Source organism: Euprymna scolopes, chromosome 20 (assembly GCF_053919585.1).
Source record: "Euprymna scolopes isolate OS-2025 chromosome 20, ASM5391958v1, whole genome shotgun sequence".
Taxonomy (NCBI): Eukaryota; Metazoa; Mollusca; class Cephalopoda; order Sepiida; family Sepiolidae; genus Euprymna; species Euprymna scolopes.
Genome location: NC_136501.1, coordinates 33,142,535 through 33,157,309, shown reverse-complemented (window position 1 = coordinate 33,157,309; position 14,775 = coordinate 33,142,535). Strand labels below are relative to the sequence as shown.

General features: G+C 31.5%; 1 protein-coding gene across 4 annotated transcripts in view; it reads right to left on the bottom strand.

Annotated features, from left to right (window-relative positions):
- Nucleotides 1–14,775, bottom strand: part of LOC145241388 (uncharacterized) — a 166,066-nt gene that overhangs the window by 2,694 nt on the left and 148,597 nt on the right. For all 4 annotated transcript variants that reach the window (XM_080104309.1, XM_080104310.1, XM_080104312.1 and 1 more), the window contains exons 20-27: nucleotides 12,864–12,927; nucleotides 10,588–10,694; nucleotides 9,866–10,010; nucleotides 7,781–7,858; nucleotides 7,459–7,574; nucleotides 3,698–3,784; nucleotides 2,427–2,505; nucleotides 2,011–2,186 (exon numbers count right to left, since the gene is read on the bottom strand). In XM_080104309.1, the coding sequence (XP_079960435.1) occupies nucleotides 2,011–2,186; nucleotides 2,427–2,505; nucleotides 3,698–3,784; nucleotides 7,459–7,574; nucleotides 7,781–7,858; nucleotides 9,866–10,010; nucleotides 10,588–10,694; nucleotides 12,864–12,927 (852 nt within the window). The remainder of the gene's footprint in view (nucleotides 1–2,010; nucleotides 2,187–2,426; nucleotides 2,506–3,697; nucleotides 3,785–7,458; nucleotides 7,575–7,780; nucleotides 7,859–9,865; nucleotides 10,011–10,587; nucleotides 10,695–12,863; nucleotides 12,928–14,775) is intronic.

Sequence of the window (14,775 nt, the reverse complement as noted above, 5' to 3'; positions counted from 1 at the left end):
TACATGTCAAAATTAAATGGTGTTGGAGAAGTACATATCAACATTAAATGGCGTTGAATAAGTACATGTCAAAATTAAATGGTGTCGAAAAAGTACATGTTAAAATTAAATGGTGTCGAATAAGTACATGTCAAAATTAAATGGTGTGGAATAAGTACATGTCAAAATTAAATGGTGTCGAATAAGTACATGTTAAAATTAAATGGTGCCGAATAAGTACATGTCAAAATTAAATGGTGCCGAATAAGTAGATGTCAAAATTAAATGGTGTCGAATAAGTACATGTCAAAATTAAATGGTGTCGGAGAAGTACATGTCAAAATTAAATGGTGTCGGAGAAGTACATGTCAAAATTAAATGGTTTCGAATAAGTACATGTCAAAATTAAATGGTTTCGAATAAGTACATGTCAAAATTAAATGGTGTCGAATAAGTACATGTCAAAATTAAATGGTGTCGAATAAGTACATGTCAAAATTAAATGGTGTTGGAGAAGTACATATCAACATTAAATGGCGTTGAATAAGTACATGTCAAAATTAAATGGTGTCGAAAAAGTACATGTTAAAATTAAATGGTGTCGAATAAGTACATGTCAAAATTAAATGGTGTGGAATAAGTACATGTCAAAATTAAATGGTGTCGAATAAGTACATGTTAAAATTAAATGGTGCCGAATAAGTACATGTCAAAATTAAATGGTGCCGAATAAGTAGATGTCAAAATTAAATGGTGTCGAATAAGTACATGTCAAAATTAAATGGTGTCGGAGAAGTACATGTCAAAATTAAATGGTGTCGGAGAAGTACATGTCAAAATTAAATGGTTTCGAATAAGTACATGTCAAAATTAAATGGTTTCGAATAAGTACATGTCAAAATTAAATGGTGTCGAATAAGTACATGTCAAAATTAAATGGTGTCGAATAAGTACACGTCAAAATTAAATGGTGTCGGAGAAGTACATGTCAAAATTAAATGGTGTCGAATAAGTACATGTCAAAATTAAATGGTGTCGGAGAAGTACATGTCAAAATTAAATGGTGTCGGAGAAGTACATGTCAAAATTAAATGGTGTCGGAGAAGTACATGTCAAAATTAAATGGTGTCGAATAAGTACATGTCAAAATTAAATGGTGTCGGAGAAGTACATGTCAAAATTAAATGGTGTCGGAGAAGTACATGTCAAAATTAAATGGTGTCGAATAAGTACATGTCAAAATAAAATGGTGTCGAATAAGTACATGTACAAATAAAATGGTGTCGGAGAAGTATATGTCAAAATTAAATGGTGTCGAATAAGTACATGTCAAAATTAAATGGTGTCGAATAAGTACATGTCAAAATTAAATGGTGTCGGAGAAGTACATGTCAAAATTAAATGGTGTCGGAGAAGTACATGTCAAAATTAAATGGTGTCGAATAAGTACATGTCAAAATTAAATGGTGTCGAATAAGTACATGTCAAAATTAAATGGTGTCGAATAAGTACATGTCAAAATTAAATGGTGTCGAATAAGTACATGTCAAAATTAAATGGTGTCGAATAAGTGCATGTCAAAATTAAATGGTGTCGGAGAAGTACATGTCAAAATTAAATGGTGTCGGAGAAGTACATGTCAAAATTAAATGGTGTCGGAGAAGTACATGTCAAAATTAAATGGTGTCGAATAAGTACATGTCAAAATTAAATGGTGTCGGAGAAGTACATGTCAAAATTAAATGGTGTCGAATAAGTAGATGTCAAAATTAAATGGTGTCGGAGAAGTACATGTCAAAATTAAATGGTGTTGAATAAGTACATTTCAAAATTAAATGGTGTCGGAGAAGTACATGTCAAAATTAAATGGTGTCGAATAAGTACATGTCAAAATTAAATGGTGTCGGAGAAGTACATATCAAAATTAAATGGTGTCGAATAAGTACATGTCAAAATTAGCTTAAAAAAATTTAAAAAAACCTCACATTGTGATTTGAGGAAACACAGGTGCAACAAGAAAATGTAGCTTACCCTAATTCTTCTCTCGCTTTAATGTCCCGAGATGCAAAGAAGCAAATCCGAGGAAAACGCATGTCCTGATGATCAACAAATACCTTCACAGGTATCACATTTGGTTCACATAGATGGTTAATAAAGCGACTGATATTTCCATACCATCGTGCATCAATACAATAAGTTTCTCCATCCTAAAAAAAAAACAATGAATATTAAGAATCAATACAGAATTAAATGGTTAACAACAGACAATTTCAGAAAAAAAAAAAATTATGAACAAGTTTTTTATATATATAATGTTGATGTTAGATTTTTTATTGTTTCTTTTAACATAGTTTTTTATTTTATTAAGATGTGTTTGGAAGGGAGAAATAATAACTATGTAAATTAAGCATTTTGTTTTTTTGTTTAAGAAAAAAAGGGATATTTACTTTGTTATCTAAATCAAACAAGTAGGAATCATCTTCTCGGCGATCCGCTTCTGAATCTGAAATCAACTCTCCTATGTATCTGTGGAATAAAAATATATATATATATATATATCAATACAATTGTATATTTTTATGCTTTCATAGGAGGAATACAGATTCCTGCTAGAACAATGCAAAAAGTTTCAAAAAACGCAATTTTATATTATCAATAATAAAAATAAACAATAAAAAATGTCATCAACAATATTCTAAATTCTATTAAAGCTTGTTTTAATAATTTATAACCAACATTTATTTTACTGAAAGAGATTAATGAAACAATTAATAACAAATATAATATAGAATAGATAAATTCAACATTTTCAAAATATAGAAAAGTATAAATTACTAGAAACTTCCCTTTTCAATTTAATTTTTAATTCTTTTCTCCTTTTCTTTTTTGAATTAAGAGGCGTACTAAATGAACATTTTTCTTTTGCTTATGTTATCATAGAGGAAATAGGAGTAGCTAACACTCTCAAAAACAAAGTCCTCTTCCTGTCACAAAGGTTTTAATACACTAATTTCAAATTTATGTGAAAATTACAAAAGGTCCAATTCAAATATATTATTACTGAAAATAATAACAAAATAATCGTGATATTTTTATAAGTTTATATTTTAAAATATTATATTTTAGAATATTATATTTTTCACTATATTTTTTTGACCATCAAATTTACATACTTTACTATCGTTTGAGATGAGAAGTATTGTTATTCACATGATGTATAGGTTTCAGATTGTTAACCTCATCCCAGGATGTGTTATATTAACAACTGCAATAAAATCTACCTGAAGATGCATCAGAAACGTGAACATAACAGCATTAAATTTTAAACAATTTCATTCAATCCATTTAAAAACCAAGATACGCAAATAAAATTAATGAAACTTTTATAAAAAGTCCAAATTTTATAAAATTAATTAAAAAAATAATTTAGTAAAACATTTTTAAAACCTATATTTAAAATACCTCCAAAGTTTTTATTGTTAACATTAACATACTTTTTACACATTTAATTCAATTTCCCTGTTTTTCGCCTTCTTTGTGAAATGAAAACATGTAAATCGGATAGATACAGCTGGTTACACACATATATAGCTCTTCATAAATCGTCAACAGATTCTCTTTTGTTAACAGCACCAAAAATCACTATCAGACATTAAAAAAATAACAAAATAACACAGCAAGAAAAATTTGTTTTTGATTAATAGAAAAGACAACTCACTCGCATATGAAAGATCCCTGAGGAATGTCACGTAGGGTTCTAACTCCCCAACCTCGGCCTAAGGTTTTGAACAATTGTAAGCGACACCTGAAAAAGAAATACAAGTGTTCAAATTGATAGTTTTTTTTTTTCTTTTTAAGAGTATGCAAAAAGCAAATTCAATAAAACAGGGAATTGGGCCACTATATAATCGACAACACAAATCTACTAAAAATTGCGATGAACATAAATGAATTCTCTTTATACTATAAAAATTATTATTATGGGGTGTCTTCAATAAGTTTCCAGACGTTTTTGTAGAGGCATTTAAAATTGTCGTAGTCTCTTGAAATTTCAGTATGTTATTGCTGTACATCTTATGAGATGACTGACCAATTTTTATGATTTCAGGTTCAATTGAACAACTACATCAGAAATTGAAATACACCCTACCAAAGCCCGATTGTCACAGCTGGTGAATTTAAAAAATGCAATCTGGATGTGAGGACACTTTAGAAGAACAATGTGCAATAAAATTTTGTTTTAAACTTGAAAATAATGCCACAAAAACGCATGGAATACTTCAGACTGCTTTTGGCCCATCTTGTATGAATTGAGCATCAGGTTTGGAGTGACATTCAAGGAAGACAGGAAATCTGTAAGGGATAATGAGATGTGTGGGAGAAATAAGGAAGTCAGAACACCAGAGTTGATTGGCCAAATAAAAAATTTCATGGATAAGGACCTTTTTTTTTTTTTTTTTTTTTTTTTTTAAACAAGGAAGTCACCACTTATCAAAGCCCGGAGGCCACTCGGGGATAAGGGTTATTGCATGTACAATAATCAATGGGATAATATCGTAGTAATCGCTAGTAATAGAGATCTGATAAAGTGTCAATGGGGCGATTCATCAGGAATTTGTTTATGTTGGACTTGAAGACATCCAAGTTGTAGTCAGGTGGGAAACAGGCAAATGGAAGAGAGTTCCACAGGCGTGCACGTCTAAGAAAGAAGCTTTGTTCATGGAATCTACGTTTTGATTTAAGCACAGATAAAGAGTAGGGAAAATTACTGACAGTGGTTTCAGCTAGATGGGTGTTTTTCGTGAAATACTGGTGAGGAGGGACCAGAGATTGGAGCTAAGTCGAGCACCTGCCATGGAAATAACGATAAAACAAAGACAGGCTCGCAATGTCTCTTCTGTGAGAGAGAAGTTGCAGGGAAGAAAAAACGGCATCCCCCACTAAGCCACAAAATCTATTTTGTACTCTGTCAAGGCAGGATAGGCTATTTTTAGCAGCTCCTGCCCAGATGTGGTAGCAGTACTCCATCCTTGGATGTACTTGGCTTTTATATAGATAGAGAATTGCATCAGTAGTGAGATATCTTCTGGAGCGGTAGAAGGATCCTACCATTTTTCCAGCGACCTTGGCAACAGACTTGATGTACATGTTCCATTTCAGATCAGGAGTAAAGGTTAATCCCAAAAGCTTGTCAAAACATGGAGCCTCTCCAAGACGAGAGCTATCCATTTCAATTGATGCCAGATGGGGATCAGAGTGTTGATGAGGTAAAGATAGAAGCTTGGTTTTAGATGTATTAAAATTAACCGGCCACCTCTTCCCCCATTGTACCACGCGCTCAAGATCAGAGGAGAGAGAATCAAACCGAACTTTGTCATTTATGGTCTTTGATGTGTTGCCATAGATGGTCGTGTCATCAGCATAGATGTCAACAAATGATTTATGTACGTGTTTTGGGAGATCATTGATGTAGATCAGGAAGAGAGTTGGGCCCAGGATGGACCCTTGAGGGACATCAGAATTAATACTGTGGGTCTCTGATTTCTGCCCATCAACCACTACTCTTATGAGCCTATCAGAGAGAAATGCTTTAATAATTGAGAAAACATTTCCAGTTATACCGGAGTTATTCCGGAAAATTTGTTCTAGCAAAATTTACTTTCACCATGACTAATGTTTGCAAAATTTTAAAAAATCCAAAGTAGAAAAGTGCACACAAACAGACAAACGGGAGTGAATTACTAGGTCCAATACTTCCTTTGTCGGGAAACCAACAAGATGCAGCTGACGAAGGTCGGAGGTTACATCGACCAAAATGTTATGAGGAGAATAAGATTCAAGATGAGAACAAATAATCCAAATTAACATAAATATTAAATGTCCTTTGCGGTAATCAATTGAGTCATTAAAGATATTCTAGTGCTTCTACATAACTTCCCATAAAAAAAAACTTTCTGATGTACATATCTACAAGAGAAAATATTGCATTTCTAAAATGACGTACATTGATTAAGTAATTTTATTTTTATAAAGAAAATCATTTTTAAACAAATTTTAATTTTTCCAATGCTCTGTCCCTTCCCATGCTAAGAATAGCTTTCTAAAATCTCACAAAAGTTTAAATTCTTTGGAATTATTTCCTTTCTCTGGCAAAAATTATTATTTAGCAATAATTTCGATTTTTTAATAAAACTATTTAATCAATTTATGTCATTTTTGAAGTACATTTTCTTTCCATCATGGGTATGTATTAAATATTTTTCTTTATTTTTGGTTTTTATGAAGAACTTATGGACTTACACCGATGTACAAATATTTTTTTTTAACTTTCAAAACTTTTCCAATATTATACTGTAAATGCAAATATTTCTAAATAATACAAGGAAAACAAAATGCTCAAATTATTTACAAATCGACAATAACTTGAGTGGAATCCATGAGATGAAATTTTGTGATTTACACATACAAATTTCAGACTGTTGTCTTCATTTTTAGTTGTTCAAATGTTTCGGCCATTGTACATTTCTTTTGTTGAAATTTTCAAGGAATTTCACAGTGAACCCTTTATTTAACAATCAGAGGTAGAGTGCTTTCATCACGTATTTCATGAGATCTAGTATCAGTTCATTTTTTTTTTTTAAATTCCTTCAGTAAGGATTGAACTTGAAACATCTCAGCAGAATTCACTTTTTTTTTTTCATATCTGTTAACATATTTATCCACTTGATCATATGTAGAACAATCTTGGATTTATGTTTTACTTATAAACATAATAGCATGATAGTTCAGTGATGATCATACTGCATTATTTTTTATACATAAGAGGTCACTGTAACCTAGCATATGCAAGAATTCTTGGAGTATCTGCTCTTTATTTCTTAATTATTGGTTCTCATATTGCATTACTCTCTTTACTTGACCTATTTAAGAGGTCACGATAATCATATTTGGTTTAACATCCATTTTATAATATGTTGGCAGGTGTTGGACAGCTTTTAGAAATTGACTTTCAAACTAATCAGCTTTTTTTAAATTTATTCTTTTAAATCCATTTTTATCACGTCTTCTCATGTTTTCTTTGGATGTCCCTTGCCAATTCACCTTTATACAAAAACTGTTCTACATCTAACGTAAGAACTGTGATCCATTTCTTCAATGTGACCATACCATCATAATCTACTCTTTTGTACACAACTTACTGTCCAGATTTAATCTTCCTCTCATCTCATCAGATCTAAGCCTGTCTTTAAAACTCAAATTACACATTAATCGAATGATTCTGATATCATTTCTCTCCATACAACGCATGTCTTTAATCCTCATCGATCAGATTTCCCTGCCATACACCATCACTCTGATAAATTATTCCCTTGCTTGACTGCGATGGTGTAGTCCAAAATATCTTCTTAATATGATGTTTGCAATATTTCTACAAAACAGTTTTTTCTATTCAAAAATGATGAAAGAATTTATGCTTACACTATGCCATTCTGCACAACCCTGTTGTTGCAGGAAGTCCAACAACGGCAGTTCCTATTGCACTCAAATATGTAGGGAGGCTCCAGCTGATTAAATTCCTGTATAAGACGACCCATCTGAAAAAGAAAAAAACTAGCATTAAACAAAATGGACAAAGCAATTTTCATATAATTTTCTAATAATGTGATGAGCAAAATTATCCATTAGGAAAAAAAAAAAACTGAATATCCTGATTTGTAAATAAAAACTTTTGTTACAAATTAACAAAAGCAAGAATCGATTTATTTTAATTAAGATTTGATCGTTTAATAAAAATCCTTACCTGATCATACCAGCATTTGACACTATTTCTGCTGCATACACAAAATGTTGAAGCACAATTATCTTTGCAGGTGCAACTCTGAAAATACAACAATAAAAATTATAAGAGTTATAATTAATGATGGGTCAATTCCAATATTTTCACCCCAAATTCCAATACAAGTACTGATTCTGTTTTTAATTCTTGATTCCGATTCTTTTATAACCTATATTTAGCTATGTTTTGTTTTGTTTTGTTTTTTCACTAAAAACTGATGCAATATAAAAAATAAAAAACATAATACTCTTGTGGGTGTGACCTATAAACATTAGTTTTACTGGTAGTTTAAAACCAATTAATATTTATCGTTTTTATCATTACTATTGCAATGGAAAATTAAGTTTGAAACAAAAAATAAAAGAATTATTTTTGGCATTTAAAAAAAGGCACAAATTTTTTTCCGATACCAATACCACAAAAAGTTCTGGTTTTTCAGATTCTAATAAACCATCCCAATACTAGTTATAATGTTGCATATCTCATGAGGGGAGGAGTATGGTGTTGGTCACATCTATTTTCTGTGAGCCAGAAGTAACATTTTTCTCCTATCTCTTCTCTCATTGTTAGCTAAAGTAAATTCATACATGAAGAAGAACGAAGATGATTTATCCAGAATATATTTTATCCAACTTAAATATGGATTCATTTTCTTTAACCGTGAGTGGCTTCTGGTTAGATCATCATTACTCATATCTAAACATTTGATAAAACAGATCCTCACTAAATATTTCTAGGTCACATGATCAAATTAGCCAATCAGCTAAACATAAGGGTCAAACTTCAGTCATAATCATTTGGCAAATAATTTAAAAAAAAAAAAAAAAGCTTCCAAACCTATTTCTTGGCAGATATTTATTTATAATTTTTTTCTTTCAAATTTATCCTTATTCACTGCCTCTTATGTTTTCCTTAGCCTTCCCCTGTCAACTAACCCTGCTATCTCAACTGTTCTGCAGCCTACTAACCCAAGCACATTGATCCCTTCTTTCATTATCATATTCAGCTTCACATTTGTTATACAAGGTAGCAAGTGTTGGACAGCTTTTTGAAGTTGACTTCCAAATTAACTCTCGCCAGATCAAGGATTTCTCTTTATAAGTGACAACAGAACAGATACTACACTTTTGAGAGCAGCCTGAAAGTGTTTATCTCCCTCTGATGGCAGGTAGATGTGCCACAAGGATCAGAAAGTGCAATCAAAGAACCGGTACCCCAGAGGTGGTGCACTCTGGCCTGCAAAAAAATGCCCCGGTAACCCTTAGTGATGGGACAATTCCAATACAATTACTGATTCCGATTCTTTATAAATCTCTAAATACTTTATTATATAATTGTTCCCCCCCCCTCTAAATTACTGTAAAAAGACACATTAAATGTGCAGATATTTTTTCAAGTATATAAATACACTTGTGAAGGATAATCTATAGATTTTAGTTTTACTGATAGTTTAAAATCAATAAATATTTATTATTTCAACATTACTAGCAACAGTGAAAGATTTTACTTTAAACAAAATCAAATTTAAAAAAAACAAAAGAACAGTTTTTAGCATCGGAAAACTGGCACAATTTCTCCCAAATTCCGATACTCTCAAAAGTTCTGATTTTTCCAATTCCAGATTCCAATTAATCCTCCCAACACTGATAGTCCTGTTGGTATTCCCCATTGGGGGTGCTTCAGGCAACTAGCAATAAACCAACCCCTTTTCAAAGGGATAAGACAAAGCCTGGGAGGGTGAACCACCTAGAACTGCACAAAACCAGCAATATACTGCAGTCAACAGTGTAATAAGAATGGTATAGATTCTTTTGGCTTTTGATTTGAGGGAGAAAATTTATACTTTAATTTTTACGAGTGAAAGTAAATTTTTCAGTTTTTCAAATTTCAGGAATTGGAGTAAAGCATCCTGTTTGTATTGTGTGAATTTTAAACCTAAATTCATTTTCCACTTCCATGATGCCATCAGATATAAAATATGTAGATAAAAAAAAATATGAAAGCAAATGTTATACTAAATTGTGTAAGCCAATTTGAAATCTGACTGACCTGTAAGCTTGAAATAACTCTGTTTATGCTGAGTGGTGTCGTTTCCACGCTTTCCGTGACATACTGATAATCTAAAGGTGGGCCTTCATCATCAACAATATTAACAGCAGCAATTGGAAGGTTTTCTCGGCCAAAAGATACATCTCTGAAATATACAGGAAACAAAATTACATCATGCATCCAGTTTTCAAATACCTCCGTCATAGGCTAACCACTAATTTCAGCAACGTATATTCAGTCAACAAAAAAAATGAATAGAAAAAAAAACTTTTAAAAACAGTAGATATGAGGATGTATTAACATTACATAAAAATAAAAATATTTTAAAAAATAAGGAAACAAAATATAATCTCGTTCAATCCATCTTATAACATCAACACAAAATCAAAAATTGGCAAAGTATTCTTTCGTTCCAAAAGTAAAGCCTCCAATATATTTTTTTTAAACTCAAAAAGTGAAAGAGCTATGAAGGTGGGAGTGGTACAATTAAAATGAGCGATCTTTTGTGCTTCAGAATTTATTATCTACATAGTCACCACCATTCTCAATGCACTTTTTACAGGAATTCAAAGATGCATCTCTGCTTCTGATGCAGGTCTATGAAAAGGTTCCTTTTTTAGTCTCACATTGTCAATATCTGCAACAGAATGATGAAAAGCAAATATATCAAATAAGAAATACATAGTATTTTGTTTGAACTTGGTTTATAGTGTAAACTTTACCTGTGGACAAGTTTTTCTTGCCGCTCAAGTCTTTTGGCCGCAAGTCCTCTCAGTTGTTTGTTTACTTTTAGTGCCATCCAAACATGACTTTTCTGATCGAGACAACACTGTCAAAGGGAAGACAAAGAAATCACTTTTAATATTCACAAAATCATAAAAAGATTGCAAACAAATTACAAGCTTTAGTTTTAGTCATTTTAGAGATTACCAGTCAAATAGCCCAACATTGACAGAGAATATGTCGAACAGAAACATATATATATATATATATATATATACACACACACATACAGGTATTTACTTGAAGAGTAATCGTCTCTGGACAGGTAAAATTAATACCCTGAGTAGAATAGTCTAGCACCACTTTTTTTTTTCATTTTTACAAAGATTAAAATAAAGATTCAAAGCTACTAAAACTTGTGTCTAGAATCCTTATTCCAATGTTGATCAATATCCATTACATGATCTGAATTTTAGAAAATGTTTAAAATTTGAGGCCTAAACTTAAAAATTGAAATTCAGAAAATCTTAATTGGTATCTAATGATTATACCTAAAATTTAATGCAAACCTGAAATATTTAAATTTTGAAATTGTTCTCATTTTATGCCCACACACACGAATGTTTATTAATGGATGTCTAATATGTACTGTTAAAATTTCATTAAAAAAAATCATTTTTTGAATTTTCATACAAAACTAATACTCCCTTTTTACATCCTTTGCATAAAACTAAATATAGCGCACATTGTCCATCAATATGCTAAGCAGCTGGGTCCCAAAAATTTATAATGATCATTTGGTACGTATAGTTTAATCAAGACATTGAAAAATGAAAATATCGAGAGAAAAAAAAAGGGGGGGGGGGTTTACATTGTATGTATCCGTTTTTAACTGAAGATCTCTGGAAAAAAAATTCACTTAATTTGATCAAGTAGTTTTTTTTTTTTTTTTACAGCGGAAAACAAGTTTTTATGACAGCACGTTGAAGACAGACATCTTGGATTTTTAAAATTTTTGTTTTGAGTTTAGAAACGCCACGGGGAGATAACTCCAGTTAAAGCGCCGACACTCCCTCCCCAGCTTTAATACTAGCTTTTCTTCTTAAAAATCGAACCTTTTGCTCAGTATCATAACAAATTGTTTTTTCGCTGTAAAACAAAAACTACTTGATGAAATTAAGTGAAAAAAAAAAATTTTTTTTTTTTTTTCGGAGAATTTCATTCCATAACGGATACGTACAATTTAAACTTTTTTCGATATTTTCATTTTTTAATGTCTTGATTAAACTATACAAGTACCAATCATTTAATTAGTTTAGGAGTGGATCCTGTTAACACAAGGAAATAAACATACATACTTTTATATAAACGAAGATATATATACCTAGCTTGTAATATTTTCAGAACCAAATATTTATAAGACAAATAACTCATTATTTTTCATTTGCTGCTGTCATACCATGTTATTGGCAATATAATAACTTTGTTAACTACAATTTATTGTTTTAAATACTTGGTCAGGCTCTGACAAACTGACAATATGAAACATTTTAAATAATCACCAAATACAGGGGAGATAACTCATACTTTTATTTACATGGTATAAGAGTTGTCATTCCTACAATTGATTATTTTACATTATATGGAAGATCAGATAAACATGAATTCATAAGACCAAAAAAGTGAACCTTGATCGCCCTTCGGGGCCCAAGGCGCAGTGGATAGACAGGTTGAATCTACGGTTCTAGGTGAGAATTATCTGAAGATAGCGATTTTAATCCTACCTAAAGCCGGCCATAGTCTTACTTGGCCAAAACGTGGAGAGACGACAACAACTATGGAAGATGCAGTGGATGCAGTTAGGAGATTCTGAGTTCGTATCCAGTCGTGGTTACCACCTGACGAAGGCCAGAGGAATAGTTGGCCGAAACGTGAAACGATTAAGAAAAAATGAGGTTAATAATCCACAATAAATAAAAATTAATAAATAATACTCATCTCAATAATGAATTCCTATTAAATAATATACTTGATCAATATATGTTAATTTTTGAATATGAAATGTTCATTTCATCACAGGTACATATATCAAAGATTTTTCTTTTTTTGTTTTTTTTAATATAGGGAGAAATCTAGACAAGAACCGAGATGTTTTATATCTTTTATTAGTTTAGTCACTTTGTTTAATGCACATTCTAATTTTAATATGCAAATTCCTCTGTCTTACCCTTAGTGCGCACTAATGAATGTAACAGGTGTAGAATCTTTTACTTACGTCAGTAGGTAATTGATTAAGATTATTCCTGGCCTCAACATCAGATCCACGCACAAGACATAATCTGAAAAAGAATGATTTGGAGCAATCAGCAAAAAAAAAAAAAAAAAAAATAGAAAAAATATATTTCAGAGTGAAAGTTAATTTTACCACTATTTCAGAAATGCTTAACTTTATAGACTATGAAATAAGAAATCCTAAGGAATGATATTCGGTAAAAGTATTTAACTGTGATGAAAAAAAATTCTGTGTGGCTATTAAATTTATTTTGGGAGAGGGAGGGGTTATGTTAAATATTATTATATGACACATCTTTTCAAGTTAAAATATATTGAGAATTACACATTTTAAATGTATACACCTTCAGAAAATTATTAAATGTGACTCAAAAGAAACGGACATTTTGGATAACTTGTTCTTATTTAGCTAATGTTTACTTATTTGAAGTGTATTTCTCAATACAAAGTGTGTATTTCTCAATAGATTTTAACTCAAAAAGGTCCCTCATATAATAATTTTTAACAAAAGATTCTTTTATGCCTACAGTTTTTCTCGCAATAAACTCGTACCGTGATTTAATGACTTTTCTCAACATCCTACATTACGACTTTTGCTCTTCGTATTATTGGAAACATAATCAAGGTGGTTGCATAATATAGCTGACCTGCGAGTAGAAAATATCTAGCTAAGAAAAGAATGATCACTGTTTGAAATAATGTCTTCTGCTGTGATCATGACCCACTTGAGACTTTTCAAAAGTTATGATCATCCCAACTACACTTGGAAATAGGTTTTTATTTCATCTTCAGTAAAGTAGTATAAGCCACTGTTGAGATGACTTGTTCTCTGTTGGCTGAGGTATGCTGCTGCACAGTTCTAGAAGGTCCACCCATCCACGTTTTGCCTTCTCATCCATTGAGAAGGGGTTAGTTTATTGCTAATAGCCTGAGGCACATCTCTTGTGGAATGCCAATAGAGTTGCCCAGGCGCATTTTGTAGGCCAGTAAGCTTTTTCTCTAGAATGCTGGCTTCCCAACTCTTACTTTCTGACCTTGTATCACCTCTTTCCACCATGTGAGAGAAATAAATAGAGTAATAAAGCAGATTAGCCTTTTCAAGTGAATGGCTGTGTGGTCTACTTTAAATGACACCAGTATATATATATATATATATATATATATATATATATATATATATATAACTACTTAATTTACTTACATAAAATTAATATACGAAAGTATAGATTATGCGTAAACTTTAAGTATTTACTTCAACAGTGCTCAATACGTAGGTAGAGCTAGTTAGTAATTTATAAAATATATATGGCGATTAAGCTCCACTGAATATTCCGCGTTTCATCCACTCTAGGACTCTTCAGGCGGAAGAGTCCTAGAGTGGATGAAACGCGGAATATTCAGTGTAGCTTAATCGCCATATATATTTTATGAATTACTATATTCCAGCAGATTGGGAAGAGGAGTCAGGTTTCTGTGTTTCTCGGGCACAAATGATGTGTTTGCGTTCAGTTGAACTTATTTCTTGATCCGTCCAAGCTTGGAGTTCTGATTACTAGTCTTCTGTTCAGTGGAGAAATATTATCACAAATTCATAAAATAAACCTTCATTACTTGTCGTCTTAAACTGGAGTTGTGGTTCGTTTGGAGGAAGAATCCTTCTGTTGCAGCACTAACTAGGACAACATGACTGACACTAATGCCATTTCTGAAATCCAGCACCAAATTTGTGCAAAAACAAGCAAACAATCAAGGCCTGTGCAGTAAATGCAGATATGCATACTCATATTATTGACAGAAACTTTTCACTTTGCAATCCTTGTAAAAACATGATTCTCAACCAATGTCAACATTAAAGAATAAATAACACATTTAATGAGAAAATATTGGCACTTTAA